At 43.2% G+C, this 17125-nt stretch overlaps 1 protein-coding gene across 2 annotated transcripts in view; it reads right to left on the reverse strand.

The window, feature by feature from the left end:
- Positions 1 to 17125, reverse strand: part of SLC38A1 (solute carrier family 38 member 1) — a 44183-nt gene extending 27058 nt beyond the window's left edge. The window contains exons 1-4 of one of the 2 annotated variants that reach the window (XM_035128289.3): positions 16729 to 17125; positions 7395 to 7589; positions 2840 to 2915; positions 1354 to 1469 (exon numbers count right to left, since the gene is read on the reverse strand). In XM_035128289.3, coding sequence (XP_034984180.1) covers positions 1354 to 1469; positions 2840 to 2915; positions 7395 to 7513 — 311 coding nt within the window. In that variant the 5' untranslated portion in view covers positions 7514 to 7589; positions 16729 to 17125. Of the gene's footprint in view, positions 1 to 1353; positions 1470 to 2839; positions 2916 to 7394; positions 7590 to 13933; positions 14028 to 16728 lie in introns of those variants that run through there. The other variant, XM_088676836.1, reaches the window with a different exon arrangement.

A 17125-nucleotide genomic window follows, 5' to 3' on the forward strand; every position in this document is an offset into this window, starting at 1 on the left:
TCCTTCAGATGCTGCTAAGATACTGGAACTTATATAGAGGAAATATATTTTGGTCTAGATAAGAATACTCAAATGACGAGCTGGGACCTACCAATGACCAAAGGCAAACATTATGGATGGACTGCCAAAATGCATCTAATAAGCATTCATTATTGGGAGATTTTAAAACAGCTATAAGGTTTCCCCCAGTAACATCTTAAGGGTATCCAGCGCCGTGATTCAAGAATCCTTCGGCGCCCCCCCCCCCACGGCAGCAGTAGCGGGCGGCTGAGGGGTGGAGACGGAGGATTGTGGCGCCTGGACGGCGCACACCACCTTGCAGGGGCGCAGAGCTCACCTCCCGCAGAGGGGGCTCCGCAGCCTCCCGCCCTGGACTGGACCGGCCCCTCCTTGGTGCCTCCCTCCAGTGGCTGCTCTGGGACACGGCAGTGGCCATTGAGCTTCCTCCATGAAGCAGAATCAGCAAGACTCCTACCTAGAGTGGCAACCCTCCACAAATAACACTTACAGGTTGGGTCTAACCCACTGGATTCAATGGGACTTGCTTTCAAGAAAGTATGCTAGGAATTGAAGCCTCTGTTGTTCATAGCATTAAAGCATTTTTGCACTAACCTACTACATGTTTTAATTCAAAATATTATTATGGGGTATAATATTGCTGGCTCAGAACAAGAACTATTTCTCTGAAATGTGCTAGTTTTCAATGCTGTGATTTTAATATATGATCACCTAAACACAATTTCCTAAGGATAGGTAACTGGGGTGGCTTACTCAAGAGTAAATTCATTGAAATTAATGAACATGTCAGGGCCATTAATTTTGATAGGTCTGCTCTGAGTAAAACTTAGTTGAACATCACCCCCAGAAATCAGATAAGAATAATGCCATTTAATAGTGCATTTGTTCTCTGAGAGATGTTTTAGCACAAGGGAAAGCATCCCCAAACTGCGGCCCTCCAGATGTTTTGGCCTACAACTCCCATGATCCCTAGCTAACAGGGCCAGTGGTTGGGGAAGATAGGAATTGTGGTCCAAAACATCTGTAGGGCCGAAGTTTGGGGGTGCCTGTTTTAGCACAAGGGAAAAGTGGCATTGCTTGGGATTCTATGCAATCCTCTGCCTTACTCCTACAGAAATAAATCTGAAGGTGAAAAAGAAGAAACTAGACACCAGTGTGTTGGGCTGCCTGAATGTTAAACAGCTGCCTTTTAAGTTGTATGTGAATTGCACACTTAGTTTTTAATAGCTTATTTCATTTATTAAAACAGCATATGAATGGAGTATGAACATTGATTGATCATGTCTGTGTCAAAGTGAAAATTTAAGTAAGGCCTTTTGCATGTTGATGACTTACGTAAAGAGCAGGATTCCTGTGTTGGCCAACGCAAAGGCAAGACCTAATATTCCACTGCCCATAATGGCATTGCTGAGATTGAAGACAGACATTCCCAATGAAGTTGTGCCTGGAATCTGTACAGGTTGAAGTAAAAGGGGAAAAAAACTTCCTATGGTTTGCAGCATATTTGAAAAGGATCCTATGCTTTTTTCTGAATATACTTTCTCATCCCAACCCTTTCCCTTGAGTCAGATAATTTGATTATTTGCCCATTTGGGTACAGTGGCAAGAGGTGAATTATTATAATTGAAAAGCCACAAAAGTAACAGAGAGAACATAGGATGATACCCAACAAAGTCATACATTCAGTAGATGCATTGAAATCAAATAGACTGAATATCACCTGTAATTTCACACTGAGGCCCCAGGAATCTGCCATTCATGCACGATGTTCTAACTGAACTCTTCTAGAAAAGGGAAAACTCTCAAGGGGGGGGGGCTACACTCAGGAAAGGCCTTGGAGGCACTGCCTACTCCCTGGGATTGCTCCTTGGCCCGTGGGACCTCCTCCTGCGCAAAGCCCCATTTGCCATGTTTCACCCCTTTCCAAAGCTCTCCCCCTCCAGGATGTCCAGAGGCTTCCAAGGGCTGTAGGCCCAAAAAGCCAAAAGAAAATAGATGCCGGGAGGAGGGAAAGGAGAGATCTATGGAGCCAGAAGGAAACAAAAAAGGAGCAGATGGGGGAGAGGAAAGAGGATCTAGGAAAGACAAACAAATGAAGACAAAGGAAAATTCCTTCCGAAATGGTTTCCTGCCTGGAGCAGCCGACAAGAATGACGTGCAGTGGAGCTGGCAGGAAGCTGAGCTGGTGAAGGGGTTGCCCTGCCCACCAGGTATACCCTCATGAAAGTCTGACTTCCTGCCAGTGGAGAAATGGGTGGTGACATCCCACACAATCCTTCCTCCAGGACAAGAGAACTCTGTACTTACAGATACCTCTTCTACCAAGGAGCTTAACCATTCACTTCAGTGGAACTCAAAAGAGTTCGGTGTGGTGTAGCAGTAAAATGTCGGGACTAGGAACATGAAGACCCCGGTTCAAGCCCTGACTTAGCCACATGAAGCTAACTGGGTGATCTGGCGTCAGTCAGTATCTTTTAGGTTAACCTACCTCACAGGATTGTTATGAGGGTAACATTTGAGGTTGGGGAGAATTGAGCACACTGCCTTAAGCTCTTTAGAAAGGAGAATATCGATGTAATAAATAAAATGTGGGTGAGCTGTTCCACAAACAGCAAAGGAGATCTGTTTGCAAAGGAGATCTGTGTGCAACTGTAGGACAGGGGTAGCAGACATGGTTCTCTCCAGATGTTGCTAGACTCCATCTCCCAACAGCCCCAGATAGCATGGCCAGTGCTCAGGGATTATGGGAGATGTAGTCCAACAGCTTTTGGAGGGCATCAGGTTGGCTCTTCATGCAAGGAGGGCAAGGAGGGTAACCTACATATTCATCACATTTCTTCTTTTCCAAGTGGCTGTTGGTTAGGCTTCTTCTGCTCTCGCGGTCTGAAATAAATTTACTGAAAAAGAACAAACAGGATTTTCTTTAGCATTACATCATACACAGGAGGAACATATATTAGTGCTATTATTGAGCTGTAGCCGTTATGGAGTTGGTGTGTATTGTTTTAATTAAGCTACTACCTAGAACCCAGTTGTACAAGAAGGTTGGGCCATAAGGAAATGAATCATACAGATAACGGCATGGGTTGGTACACACACGAAAGAAAAGACACACAAAAAGGGATAGGCATGAATGATTAAGTCTGGGAAGTACATATGTACAGAGCCATATTCAGCTCTCCTATAAACTGCCATGAGGAAGGAAGACTAGTTTAGATTGTTGGAGGGATTTTAAAACCATTAAAACAATAATCTGCTGGGCTTCAGTTGTCTTACAGGGGCTTCTCTCTTTGAATAGTGGCATTTTGGGGGGTCTTCTTGCTCAATTTGCTGAATGACACCCTAGGCATCTGCCCCAAGGTCCTACCCTGAGGGCACCACTGCTTTTACACTAATTTACAGAGGACAGCTCTACTGAATGCCATTAGCCATATAGCTGGACAAAGCCTCCATTTTCAAAGGTGGCATTACCAAAGGTCTACCAAGTCCAGCATACTGTTTCACCAGTGTGGCCAGCCAGATGCTTGCAAGAAGACCATAAGGAGGGCAAACATGGACGGAAAAAACCCTCAGGATAGGCCATGAACTCCAGCTTCGCCTGCTTGCTAATGCAATTCATTGTGCTTGTGAACCAATGCTAGCTACAGCTGGAAATCAAATGCTGGATGAGATGGGGTTTCAGTGTGATCCAGTTATAGGCATTAAAAATACATTTGTGGACTGCACTGTAAATCTTGTTTTTCATTATTTTTAAAATTTATCTATACAGAAATATATTCAGTATAAAAGTATTATATGTTAGGGTGCTTGCCACCAGGATTTATGTTGCTCATGCCATACATATTTGGCGTTTGATCCAGCTACCGTGTTTCTCCCAAAATAAGACGTGCCTATAAAATAAGCCATGGCACGATTTTCTTGAAGCAACAAAATATAAGACATACCCCCAAAATAAGCCATACCGGGGTAGTGGTGGGAGCAGGTCTGGATGGTGGTTCTGTAACGAAGAGTAAAAGGAAGATGCCTGTCCTTGCCGGAACCGCCACGTGGAGCTCAGCCCGAGCGGGAGCCGGCAAAAGCTGCAGGATGCGCTGTGCCGAGCCCCGACCTAGCGGGACCTGGCGAGAGTCACAGTGCGCGCCGCGCCGAGCCCCGACCCAGCGGGAGCCGGCAAGGGCAGTGGCACGCGCTGTGCCAAGCCCCGACCTAGCGGGACCCGGCGAAAGTCGCAGCGTCCCGACCCAGCGGGTGCCGGCAAGGGCAGCGGCACACGCTGTGCCAAGCCCCGACCTAGTGGGACCCGGCGAAAGTCGCAGCGCCGCACCGCGCCGCGCCCTGGCCCCGCGGGAGCCGGCAAGGGCAGCGGCGCGCGCCGCACCAAGCCCCGACTTCAGAGAGCTCTGAAGTGACGATTTCCTGGCTCCCAACTCACTCTCAGCTATCACGCTCCCAGCTACTGCGTTTAAAGCAAAAGAGAAATGCCAACCGAAGTCCGAAGGCTGGGGATTGTTTGCTTTTTCATTTACATGTAAATAAATATGCACTCATAATAACCAAAGCCGGGACCTCCTGGTACGCTGCCAATGAGAGATCTCTGGCAGCTCCGATTCAGAGCTCCAGACTCACAGCAGTTTAGCAGCTATTTAAGGCGCCCCTCCACCGGTTGTTGACTGAGCATCAGGCAGGCTCTATTTGAGGTGCATGCAACGCGCACTCCGTTTCAGAGCAGTCTCAAGCCAGCTCGGGAGGCTGGTTCAGCAGCCCGAAAGCTCTGCCCTTTAACCCTAGAGGTTTGGCCGCTTTGTGGTGAAAAGGCAGTCTGCACAAACTCATGATCCCAGGGTCGGGGTGGGGAGGTCAGCTGGTAAGCCTCCTCCCCAGCCCATATAACTCGCACCTGATAGGCTCTGCCATGCTGAAGGACTCAGCAAGAGCCGCAGTTGCAAAACTCTGACTGTGAAAGCTCTGTAAGGATACCAGCCCAGTTGTTGTACCATACTTAATAAAAAATAAAATAAGACATCCCCTGAAAATAAGCCGTGGTGTGTTTTTTTTGGAGGAAAAATAAATATAAGACGTGTCTTATTTTAGGAGAAACACGGTAAGTACATGGGATTTACTAACTCAAGTCTCATTGATTTTATGGATCTACTCTATGCATGGTCAAATCTGGATCCGGTCCTTGAGAACAGAAAAACCAAAAGCAAGGACATATAAGCTCCATTTATTTCAGTGGAAGACTCTGAAGCACACGTTTCTCTGCTCTACTGAAATTAGTGGGACTTAAAGGCTGCAATTCTATGTGCACTAAACTCAGCAGGACTTATCTCTAAGTAGACATGTATGTGTGACAAGTTTAACTGGCTCATATTAAATGCCATGGCCTCCATGCAAATAAATCTGAAAACAATGGAGTTTTAATTAGTCACAGCTAACTTCTTCCATTAGTTTCAATAAAACTTACAGGGTTATTCCTTCATCAAACAGTCTTTAGGATTGCACAGTGAAGTTATGTTCCTGTACATAGCTACTCAGAAGCAATCAGGCCACTGTGTTTAATCAGCCTTACTCCCAGGGAAGTGTACATAGGATTGCAGCTTCAGTTATAACAAACTTTTGCTGGATTAGGGCCAGAAAATATATGAACAAGCAACTTGAACTAATGAAAACATTAGTTTAAAATATTGCATTCTTCGGATTGCTAAAACACGGCATTTCATAAAATTTGATACATTTTGATTTCTTATTCTACACTTCTCCCTCTAAAGGAATTTAGCAAAGGTTCTGCAATCACACAGCTTTTATTAGGTGCACATTTGTGATCTGAGGTTACAACAGTCAGCAAAGCTTTTCTTTCTTTCTTATTTGCTAGAATAAGCTAACAACATTTGCAACAGCTAATCAAGCCATTAAAACAGCAAGGCATGGTGAAAACATATGTGCGTATATTGAAAACAGAGCTTTTATCCTGACTCAAAATGGACCTGAGAAGGATTTGACCTATTTAGCTCTTAGTCTGCTTGCCTCAAACATAATGAACAGCTCAAGACCTCCTGGGAGTGTATCACTTCAGAATGCAGGTGGAGAAATACATGCTGAATGCTCTACCCTTTGTGTATGTCTGTATATGTAAACACACACACAGGATATACAGTGCAAAGAAAACAAAACTAGCCCAGCTAAGAGAAGCCTGGTCTATAACCTTTTTTTTCTTATATGCTAGTTTTCTATGAGCTGAGCTTCTTTTCTTTGGCAGTGGTAGGGTTAGGGTTCAGTCTTATCTGTAGCATGGAATACTAGAACAATTAAAATGTACATACAAAATATGCATCCGCAATTAAGCTAAAGGCCACAACGTTACAAAGACAGCATCAAACAGGCAGTAGGATTGAAACTGTATCAAAAAAAGCTTGGGAAACTTAGAAGCGTATTTGCCTGGCTGGCACTAAAAGGGCAATAAAATAGGAGTCAGGCAAACATCTCTGGGGAGAGCACTCTACAAGTAAGAGGGTCCTCTCCATGGTAACTACTCACCACACCTAAAATGATGGCGGGGGGAGGCTCTACTGAAGTTTTTAATGTACAGGTAGGCACATACCAAGACAGGAGGTTCTTTAGGTAACTTGGGTTCAAGTAATTTTGCTTTAGAACAGGAGATGGTGCAATGTACTGTCAAAAGCAGGTGGGTTATCCTTGATCTAGCATTCTTCCACCAAGTTGGCCTTCATGAGATTTTTGAACTTTCAAGCTCATTTATTTAAGAATGCATCATGCTGCATCAAGTTCAGCAGCAGAAAAACAGGTGCTTGGTGCAATATGCAATAATAATAACAAATAATCTTGCTTGAAGATGCACAAATCTCAATGTAAACCAAATTAATGAAGAATCCTGCACAACAGGGAAGTTTACTCTTTTACATTATGCTCCAAACCTAAGAAAATTGGATTATCTGAACCGTCTTTCAGTTTGGAACCAATTTAGCCACTATTTTGGCGACCGAAAAGTAGACAAAGACCCAGAAACATATAAGATTGTGTGTAATGCTAATCCCAAATGTTAAATGTTGTTGCTTCTTCTTTTTCTTTTTACTTTGTGCTGTGCTTTTAATGACCAGGCTGAGTTGTGGGGTTGGTTGGTTACACAGCACACTATACATTTGTATTAAATATGCCAACATTTAAAGGTTGAAAAAATTAGTACACTATGTTTTTACTGCCAATGCCCAACAGAGGCTGGGTATGAAATTCAAATCACATTCTCAAATGGAACATGACTCAGTAATGAATCATTCATGAGCTGTGTTTCAAGTCAGAAACACTGTTTTTAAGCAACGTGTTTTCACACGGTAAATCTGGGCCAGTGGAAAACTACTCACCTATTCATCTGGCCATTTTCTACTTCTGTGAAATCATTGGAGTCGTTGCTGATGTTATCATCCTCAGGAACTGTCATATTCTGCATCTCGGTTAATTCTAGGCCTGCTTTGAAAGGCATCTTGATTTAGTGAACTTATTCTGAAGCCTGCCTGGTCTTTAGAGATCAGTAGCACCTGTAATGTGAGCCTGAAAACCTGCAGAAAGGAAAGAAAAGAGAAAAATTCAAAGTCAGAATAAGAGAATGAACAATAACCTCTCAAGTGTCTCTCTCTCTCACACACACACACCTTGGTGCTAGGACTTTCTCTAGGATTGGTGATCTGAATGCTCTATATGGCATTTGTATATTTCTACCATCAGTATATAATTGTTGACAGACAAACAGCAGTCTGAGAACTTTGGGGAAGATTAAGAGAGATTCTTCCTCCCCATCTAGATGTATTTAATTTTGCACAACATATAATCAAGGTTGTCATTCGGCAAGCAAAGCGTTCTACTCCAATGTGTGTACATACTTTGAGAAAAATGCAAAATTATGAAATTAAATATTATTGCAGGTTATATGAGGTGAAAAAAACTTTATTAATGCTTGCACTCTTAACAACTAATTTAATAATTACATTTACACCATGCCCTTTTTGTGGCAGCTGCCACGCTTCTCTCCCACATCTCCTCCTCAAAATAACTCTCTTCAGTTGAGAGATAAGAGACTGTTTCAAGGCCACCTGGTAAGATTTATAGCTGTGTGGGAATTTTAACCCATGTCTCTCCAGTCCCAATACAATGAATGCAGTTCCTCTGGATGCAGTTGCACATGTAACACCATCATGCATTTTTCCTGGACTGCACCTGCTGTTTAATGCCGATAGTGCAGGGTCACCATTTACTCTACAAACTAGTTACCTGGAGTGGTGACAGGCTGCATATTAGCATGGACAAAGATACTATGTGAATAATCCTTTAAAAAGAAGACAATTATGCAGGGAGAAGGTAAGGAGATTAAAAATCCTATCAACAGTGTAAAGCAGGGGTGGCTAACCTTATTTGGCCTAAGGGCCACATTAATCCTTGGCCAAACATCTGGTGGCCACATGTCAGAAATGGGTGTGGCCACTCCCCCTCCTACAAACACACAGTCACCTCTTAGCTGATCCATGCAGATCCGCAGAAGAGAGGATCTGTATCAAAGGATCGTTCCAATGACTGTCATAAGTGGACTGCAACTCACCAGGGTCTGGTGACATCTGTTTCAGTGCATCTGAAGAAGTGTGCAAGCACACGAAAGCTCATACCAATGACAAACTTAGTTGGTCTCTAAGGTGCTACTGGAAGGAATATTTTTATTTTATTTTGACCACGACAGACCAACATGGCTACCTACTTATAATTTCCAGATAATGAAGCTGGGACATGATTGAAGCCTGCCACCTGCCCTAGACATTTTGGCCTCCCAATGGAATGTTATTTCATAGGGAAGGGAAAATCTTGTTTATACAAGTACAGTATCCTTTAAAATTATAATTTTGTTGCCATTTCTAAAGCAGTACCAGCTGCTCATTTTTAAAACCATGTTTTAAAAGTACATCAAACCTGGAGAAAGTAGCTAATAAATTCAGTATGTAGCATAAAACACTGACAACTGAGAATCACTGGCCTGTGAGAGCTCCAGTTGGATAACCGCCTCGACCAAAGGCATCATGAACTTTGGAGAAGCACAAACTCAGGATGAAAGGGAGAAACGGGCTAAGAGGAAAGCATGCTTGGAAAATCCTCACTGTGGTCAACTCCCACCCAGAAACCTATGTCTCCACTGTAGAAGGACGTGTGGATCCAGAATTGGCCTCCACAGTCACGTACGGAGTCACTGTTAAAAGCGTGATTATGGAAGACAATCTTACTCAGCTACGACTGATTGGCAAAAAAGAAAGAAAGAAGTAGTGGTAATAATGACGGCAGCAACTATTGTACAGTTAAAACGTGCCATTGAACTAATTAGTGATAATACTATTAGCGAGCATCACTTATTAAATGTTCATCTTATCTTTGTCTGGCTGTGGGAAATGTGATGAGAAAAAAACTGATTTATAAGGCTATTAAAAGTGTAAGGACAGAAATTTATATTCCACCTTTTCTCCAAGAGGCTCAAAGTGGTGTATGTGGTTCTCTCCTCATTTTATTCCCACAACTCTATGAAGTAAGTTAGGCTGGGAGACAGTGATTGGCCCAAGGTCACCCTGTGAGCTTCATGGCAGTGTGGGGATTCGAACCCTGGTCTCACAGGTCCTAGTCCAGGCAGCACTCTAACACTGACCCTTATGGGGTCTCTTAAAATTACTTTCTTTTTTTAAAAAAAAGACTTTCAGCCTCCATTCCTTTGGACTGTTTCCACCTGAGTTCAGGTAGATTTTAAAGCTGGGCTTTAGAGGGTACTAGCTTCAGCCATAGAAGTCAACAATTTGCTTACAGTCTGAAATTGGATTCCTCTTTCTGTTCATAGGCAGGCTGATCTTGCTAGAGGCTCATTTATGTGCCTAAGTGATGCCTTCAGACCTAGAGCTCTAGTTACACATAAACTGCTTCCTTTATGTAAAGACTGCCATGTGATATCTTTTGTGTTCCCTCCTCTCCCTAGCCTCACCTTTGAAAAGAAGAGGACGAGGACCAGGAAGACTGACTAGAGAATTATTGGCATAAGTTATTAAGTTCCACAGCAACTCTAAAAACTGGCCCTTTCAAACAAAACACATGCCAAGAACTAGAAAGGAAGGAAGTTATCACAGGTGATAATTTCTAGAAGATAAAGTTCAGCAACAGGAAAGAGATTTTTAAAAAGCACAATTGCTTGTAAAACATTGAATGTAAAAGGCAGGCTCGATAAGGAATGTTAAATATAACCCGCTTTTTAAAAAGAAAGAAAAGGAGGGAAGTCTTCAAATGGGTTGTGATCTCATAACATTGATGTAAGTAAGTGAAAGCTTATTACAAAGTTTAACCATCTAAGTACTTCTGCTCTGAGGGGATAATACTATCCTTTTCTTTAAGGGAAATAAAGATTCACTGAGGAAATAGCAAACATTCAGAAATAAATCCAGCACTGACCCTTTCTGCACTTCTATTTCTTTGTAGGCTTCTTCCTCAGATATATAAATGATTAGGTTATATAGATGAGTTTCTAACACTGCCTTGAACATGCTCTAATTGCCATTGGAGAAGTATGGATGAGGGGGAAGAGTCTCAACAACTTTGCCCCCCCCCCAAAAAAAGTTCAACAAGTTTTGTGTCCGAATTTGAAATATTGAAATATGGCAACCCTAAATTAGGCATATTAATGCTTCCATTATTATGCTACTGATCATTGTTAGAAACTCAAGAGATATAAGGTAAAAAGGGTAAAGGACCCCTAACAGTTAAGTCCACTCACAAACGACTCTGGAGTTGCGGCGCTCATCTCGCTTTACTGGCCGAGGGAGCCAATGTTTGTCTGCAGAGTTTTTCTGGGCTATGTGGCCAGCATTACTAAGCCGCCTCTGGCGAAACCAGAGCAGCGCACGGAAATACCATTTTACCTTCCTGCCAGAGAGGTACCTATTTATCTACTTGCACTTTGACCTGCTTTCGAACTGCTAGGTTGGCAGGAACTAGGACCGAGCAACGGGAGCTCACCCCGTCACGGGGATTCGAACTGCCAACCTTCCGATCGGCAAGCCCTAGGCTCAGTGGTTTAGACCACAGTGCCGCTAGGCGCCAAATGGCTCCATAAACCAAGGTTACAGTTGCCAAAATGGAATTTTGGGGCAAGACGGCTCTAAAGTCTTATTTTTCAAATGATGGGCTGCCTGTGATTGATTATCAGTAAAACATCTGGCTAGTTCATATGACAACCTTCAGCTGGGCTAAGAACTTTTGAGAACTTAAATAAGAAAAGCCACTTGATCCAGGGCCTGTCAAATATCTATTGGCCTGTTCCGACCTCTTTTTCTTATGGTGACACAGACCATTCATAATGTAGGAATATTCTTTGCAACTATGAGCAGGACAGTGGGGTGGGGTAAATGAAGACAAGCTATAGCAATTAACTATAGCATTGTTTACTGCTTGCTCCTGCTTGCTGCACAGAAAAAGCATATTGGTTCATGAAATTCATTCTGATTGTGCACATAACATACAACGGATAGAAATTCTACAGGATGTGGTATTATTGTGTAAAAACAGTTGAGTTCCAAAGATCACCAGGCATGCACTTCCAGATGGTGGAGATGTCAGGTGCCATCCTGGTGCCCAGGCAGCTTCCCTTGGTTCCAAGTGACCGATAGCAGGGTGCAAAATATGCCTGGCTAATTTTGAACACTGCCACTGATGAACCACCTATTAGCCATACTGCATATATGCAGAAAGGGCATGTTTTCTAAGTTTGAAAAAGTTTGCGAAACAGAAAAGAGAATTTTCTGATAGGTGTGGGCTTTCATTTCACACAGATAGGGTATATTGAATGTGTAAAAGTCAAAGGCCTGGCCTGCTACTGCAACCCTACTTCTCCCACCCACCCCCCGGCAACACACACGCTCCATTTGGAGACATAAACAGAACGTTCTATTCAACTGTTAAAAAAAGAGAGTTCCAACAAACCATACTGCACATGTTCAGAAACTGGTTTCCTGCTACCAGGTTGATAAATAGATCAGGAATCATTAAACTCTAATCTGACTGCTCTCACTGCATTTAGCTTTGGGCAAATCACATGCACCACCAAGGGGAGAAAATGCAAATCAATTCAAGCTCATCGTTCTCCTTTGAAACTTCTCTTAGCCAGGCTTGGGAAAGGGACAGATTGAACTGAAAAATATATGATGTTGCTAATTTTTCTAACCTCTGGGAAAAATCCCTTCTCTGTCAGCCAAACACAGAAGCAGCTTTTGGTGTGCTTATTAAGCACTCTGTGCTAACACCATAGCTGTCAAGTTTTCCCTTTTCTCGCGAGGAAGCCTATTCAGCATAAGGGAATTTCCCTTAAAAAAAGGGAGAACTTGACAGCTATGGCTAACACCAAGCCCAACTCCATACTGAACCATGAAGTTGTACTCCTGCAAGGAACAGTCTTCTGTGACTGTTTGTCCATCTTGTCCCCAGCACCAATTTGCAGCTCAAGGAAAAAGCAAGGATGAGAAGGGTTTGCCTGCTGGTGGGACAGGGTCTTCAGCGTACCCAACCAGGCATGGAGCTGTCAACCAAGGATCAGGAACAAGAATCATCAGTAGTGCTCCCTGCATATATTTGCTCCATTTCTGAATACCTTGTTTTTTTATTGTATGTGCAGAGATTTAATAACTTTGATGCATAGAGCATGCTTGCCATAGAAGACTATAAATCTGCATGCATGAGTCTGGATCACAATCACTCACAGTCATATGTACGTCATTGAATGAGCAGTGGTGGCGTAAAGTTCCCCACAAATTAAACAAACACAAACAAACATAAATGTCACACTGCTCGCTTGTCAACAGTAAAGGTGAACTATTTGCTTTGCTTGTTGACTGGAGAGATGAGTAGCCAGCCCATGAGAGGTGCCCTCTGAGACCTGTGTTCCTAAATTCATCCCTGTGCTGATAACTCAGCATAACCATGAGAAACCACTGTGATTACACATGCCAGCATGCAGCTACAAACTAAAACAAATTGCTGTGCTATATCAAATCAACACACCACTAACAGTGCAGTCCTATGCATGACTACTCAGAAGTAGTCCAACTGAGTTTAGCAGGCTTTACACCCAGGAAACTGGCTACAGAATTACAGCCAAACATTTAAAATAGAAGGGGGAGGGCAGGTGCAGGCATGGGGTGGAGAGATCACAAATGCAGAACAGACATAGTAAAAAGCAATTAATTCTGCACTTTGCTGGAAGTGTACTGAATATTATATATATATTCATGTTCATTAACATCCTCTTTATCAGCTCACATGCGATTTCTCTGAGCCTGTTCTCGTTTTTTGCAAAATGGACATATTTTATTATTATTTTATTCTAAAAGGAGCATTCTACCAACTAGCCAGCAATGATTTGCATGTGGTAGCTGACAAAAATATAAATATCTTTTTTTAAAAAATACCAAAACATTTAAAACACATACAGTAAGCAAATATAAAACCCTCACCACATCACCTCAAAATGTAAAGCTAATTCAGGCTTGAGAAGAGCTACTGTAAAGAAGGTTAGCTACCCAAACAGTGTTTCATTCAAGTCTCTTAAAATGCATTATTAAGATCATCATGTAGGATATTAAAATTATTCCATAATGCCAGGGCTTTAGACCGCAAGCACCTCTAGCTCATCGGCCTCCTAAATTCTATTCATTCTTTGATTCAGAACATTAAATATATGGACTGAAGGGCTATTTATACAGCATAGAGTCAACTGAAGAGTGCTTTAAATATCTTTTTTCTTGCCCAATTTGTGGTTTAAAGCCCACATTCATTTAGGCCTGAACTATTAAGAGCGAGAGAAAACGATAGCAAAAAGAGGATATTAAGACATCCTCACCATTCTTATCTCTGATCCCAACAATGTAGTGGGGGAAGGCAGAAATCATGTTGTGGGATGGAGGAGAGTTGAGAGCTACATTGTGGATTGGCATGTTCTTCTCTGTATGTACACATCTTTGTTGTTGTTGTTTAAATAGATGAGATAAACTATGTGGCACAAGTAGCGTTATGGAAATTACTCTTCCGTTCTAAGAAAAGCATGTTGGTGGTTTTCTGGTGGTGGATTTCAACTGAACAGCCATTTCCCACCCACTACTTCATTATCAAAGTTCAGTTTGCAAGCTGATGTAAAGTTTAGTGGCTAAGCCCCTCTCCCAAAGAGTCCAATGGGACATCTTTAAGAGCATTTTATTATATTTATACCTTGCCTTTCTTTCACCAAAGATCTTCAGGCAGGATAGATATGAGAAATGGAGCACTTAGGTAACTTTAGACTCTGGGTTTCATCGTGTTGCAGGTGGTGGGGGTGATCTTTAGAAGGTATTTCAGAATCTGGTAAGCCCGGCTTGCTACATCTGCAGGCGCAGGGGCTGTTCCGGGATTTGAGCCCTGGTCTCGCCGGTCACAGTCCAACACTCTCTAACCACTGCACCACATGAATAAATACGGTATAAATGATAAATTCAGCATTCTTTTTGAAATGAAATCAGGCAGGGAAAGGTGAAAACCTCCATAAAAGATGCAACTATTTTCATGGATAAAAGAGGCCTGACTAAAATGTCTATAAAAGGAGCAGAAGGAGACCAGTGGGAGGCAGGATAATCAAATGATACTCTAACATGTTTAAGCAGGCTGAAGACAAGGATGCCAATAATCATAATATTAATAGCCTAAATCCAACACAGAATCGGGACTTACTTAACTTCACCGATTTCAGTGCATTTCAGTAAGTTTAACTCTGTCTTGAATTTAAGCTAATAATACTAATGAGTGTGGTGATTATAAGGGGCACTACACAGTGTTTAGTCACACTCAAAGCAGACCCACTGTAATCAATGGACCTACTCTAGGAATTCATTGGACATCACCCAGTATTTCTGTATTGCCCATGAAGGCAATCAGTGATAGCAACAGGTTGTATGATAACTCTGCTTTGTGAACAAATGGCTTATGGCAGAAAGGACACTGGTGGTGTGTGATAAAAAGAGCAAAGGCGCTAACCACAGGAGAGAGAGAGAAAAGAACAGAACAGAGAAAAAGGCTCTCTAGGAGAGAAACCAAGACTTGGAAAAGATGCCAGCTCTATACAGATTCAGTCTGGAACCAGGCCTGCATTCCTAGCATAACCTTGTACTCCCCAGTGAAGCGGTTATTTATTTGATAAAATTATAAACCGCTTAACTTCCAGTCTCCAAGCGGTGCACAAGGACTACAATACAGCCAAGTGACATAAGAAATTGATAATTAATTCAAAAGTAATCTGTAGCATCCCTCTTGAATACCCAGCAGAGCCCTACAGAATCAGTCTGAGCAGAGTACCGGTAGCAGCATTTTAATTTTGCACAGATGATTGTTATCTTAAAAAGAAAAAGGCACAAAAATGTTCCAGTGGAGCTTTAAAGGGGTGGAGTGGAGTGGGGTGGAGTGGAGTGGGGTGAAACTACTGGTTCTAAAAAAGAAGAAGGCAAATTTGAATTTCCTGTGACAGCAATAACCTCTTTATTCATGGCATGCATAATTTAGACCTGAGTGGGCCACAAGCAAGGTTGGGACAAAGTCTTTTTGTGGTGAAAAGGACCAATGCAGCGAAGCATTAATAAATACACCCACGGCAAATGTACCTAAGCAGCTGAAAAGTCAACTGCCTTAAAAAAAAGAGAAAGATCAGTGACAATATGTTCCATTCAAAAAATTCCCTCATGTCATTTAAAATCTCTCTCTTTTGGTTTCGGTCCACCAACATTCCCTATTTTTGGCTTTCAAGAGTATCAGCTTTAGCTTGCCAGCAATTCAGAAACCCAATTCCATTTGTTAAAATAGAAATAAACTGGGGGAGGGGCTTCTGGAAGAAAGGAAGGGACCATTTCAGGTGGAACCTTTTTGTAAAGTGAGGAGGACAAAGGCGAATTTCACTCTCCCTGCTCGCTCCCCTTCTTTCCCCATGTCAAGGTTGCCAGCCGTCAAATCCGTTTATATATTGGAGGAGCAAGCCCGCTTCTTTTTATTAGGACTACATTCTAGTAACATGGTTTGCGCCTCAGCCTGAACAGTGACCTATGTCTGCTAAAACTGTTTCATTAGGGTCTCATTTAGCATGTGTGTGGTGTATATATACTGTATATTTTATATATATATCTCTCTGAGGTGGAAATAAGTGCGGCGCATGAGTCACACGCATTCGCTTCCTACGCGCCTTTTTCCTCCACCCACAATGGAGAAAGAAAAGAGAGATCAAAACGTGCGGGTCTTTTTCGCAACCGCTACTTGCCCGGGAGAAGAATGCTTGCCAGCCCGAGAACCGAAGGCGGGAAGAAAGGGGGCTGGCTGGGGTAAGGGTCTCCTCACGAGCAGACCCGACAAGAAGCAGCTGGGGGCCCCTAGCCATGCGGCTACGACACGCGGCTCCCGGGCCGCGGCGAGGCGCCTCTTCTCGCCATTTCCTCGAGCCTTTCCCTCAGGCGTGCAGGAGCTCCCGACCTCTTTGGCCAAGCACCTACGCCCAACATGCGCCAGCTAGAAAGCTGCTGTCTCCTGTCCCCGGCCATGTGTCCTTCCGAGGGTGAATGGCTGAGATGAGGGAGGGAGGGAGGACACGAGGCTATCTCTTTGCCACCCCCTCCCCAAACTCCGTACCTGTTAATGCAGCCGATCCCTCTTTTTTTTCCTCCGTCTTCACGAAAAAAAGAAGCCCAAGCTGAGGTGTTTCTCCCGCGCCCCGCCTTCGGGGGAGGGGGTCTCTCCTTTGTTAGAAGATCTGGCTCTCCCTTGGTCGCTCTCGGAATCTTTTTCGAGCTGCTGCAAAGAAGGGGTGACGTTTGGGAGCTCAGAGGAAGAAAATTTGTCTCCTTTTTAAAATTTAATTTAATTTTTAAAGCCAAGCGATTGTTTCTGAGGCGGCGTGGCGAAGCGCTAGACGGAATGAATGGAAGATGCCAAACGACCTTCAAGGGGGCGCTAAGCGCGCAGCTCCCGCCTCCTTCCTCTCGCGTCTCCTCCTCCTCGTCGTCGTAGTCGGTGGGTGAATGGATGC

The sequence above is a fragment of the Zootoca vivipara genome, chromosome 9, assembly GCF_965207765.1.
Source record: "Zootoca vivipara chromosome 9, rZooViv2.hap1.1, whole genome shotgun sequence".
In the NCBI taxonomy this organism is placed as follows: domain Eukaryota; kingdom Metazoa; phylum Chordata; class Lepidosauria; order Squamata; family Lacertidae; genus Zootoca; species Zootoca vivipara.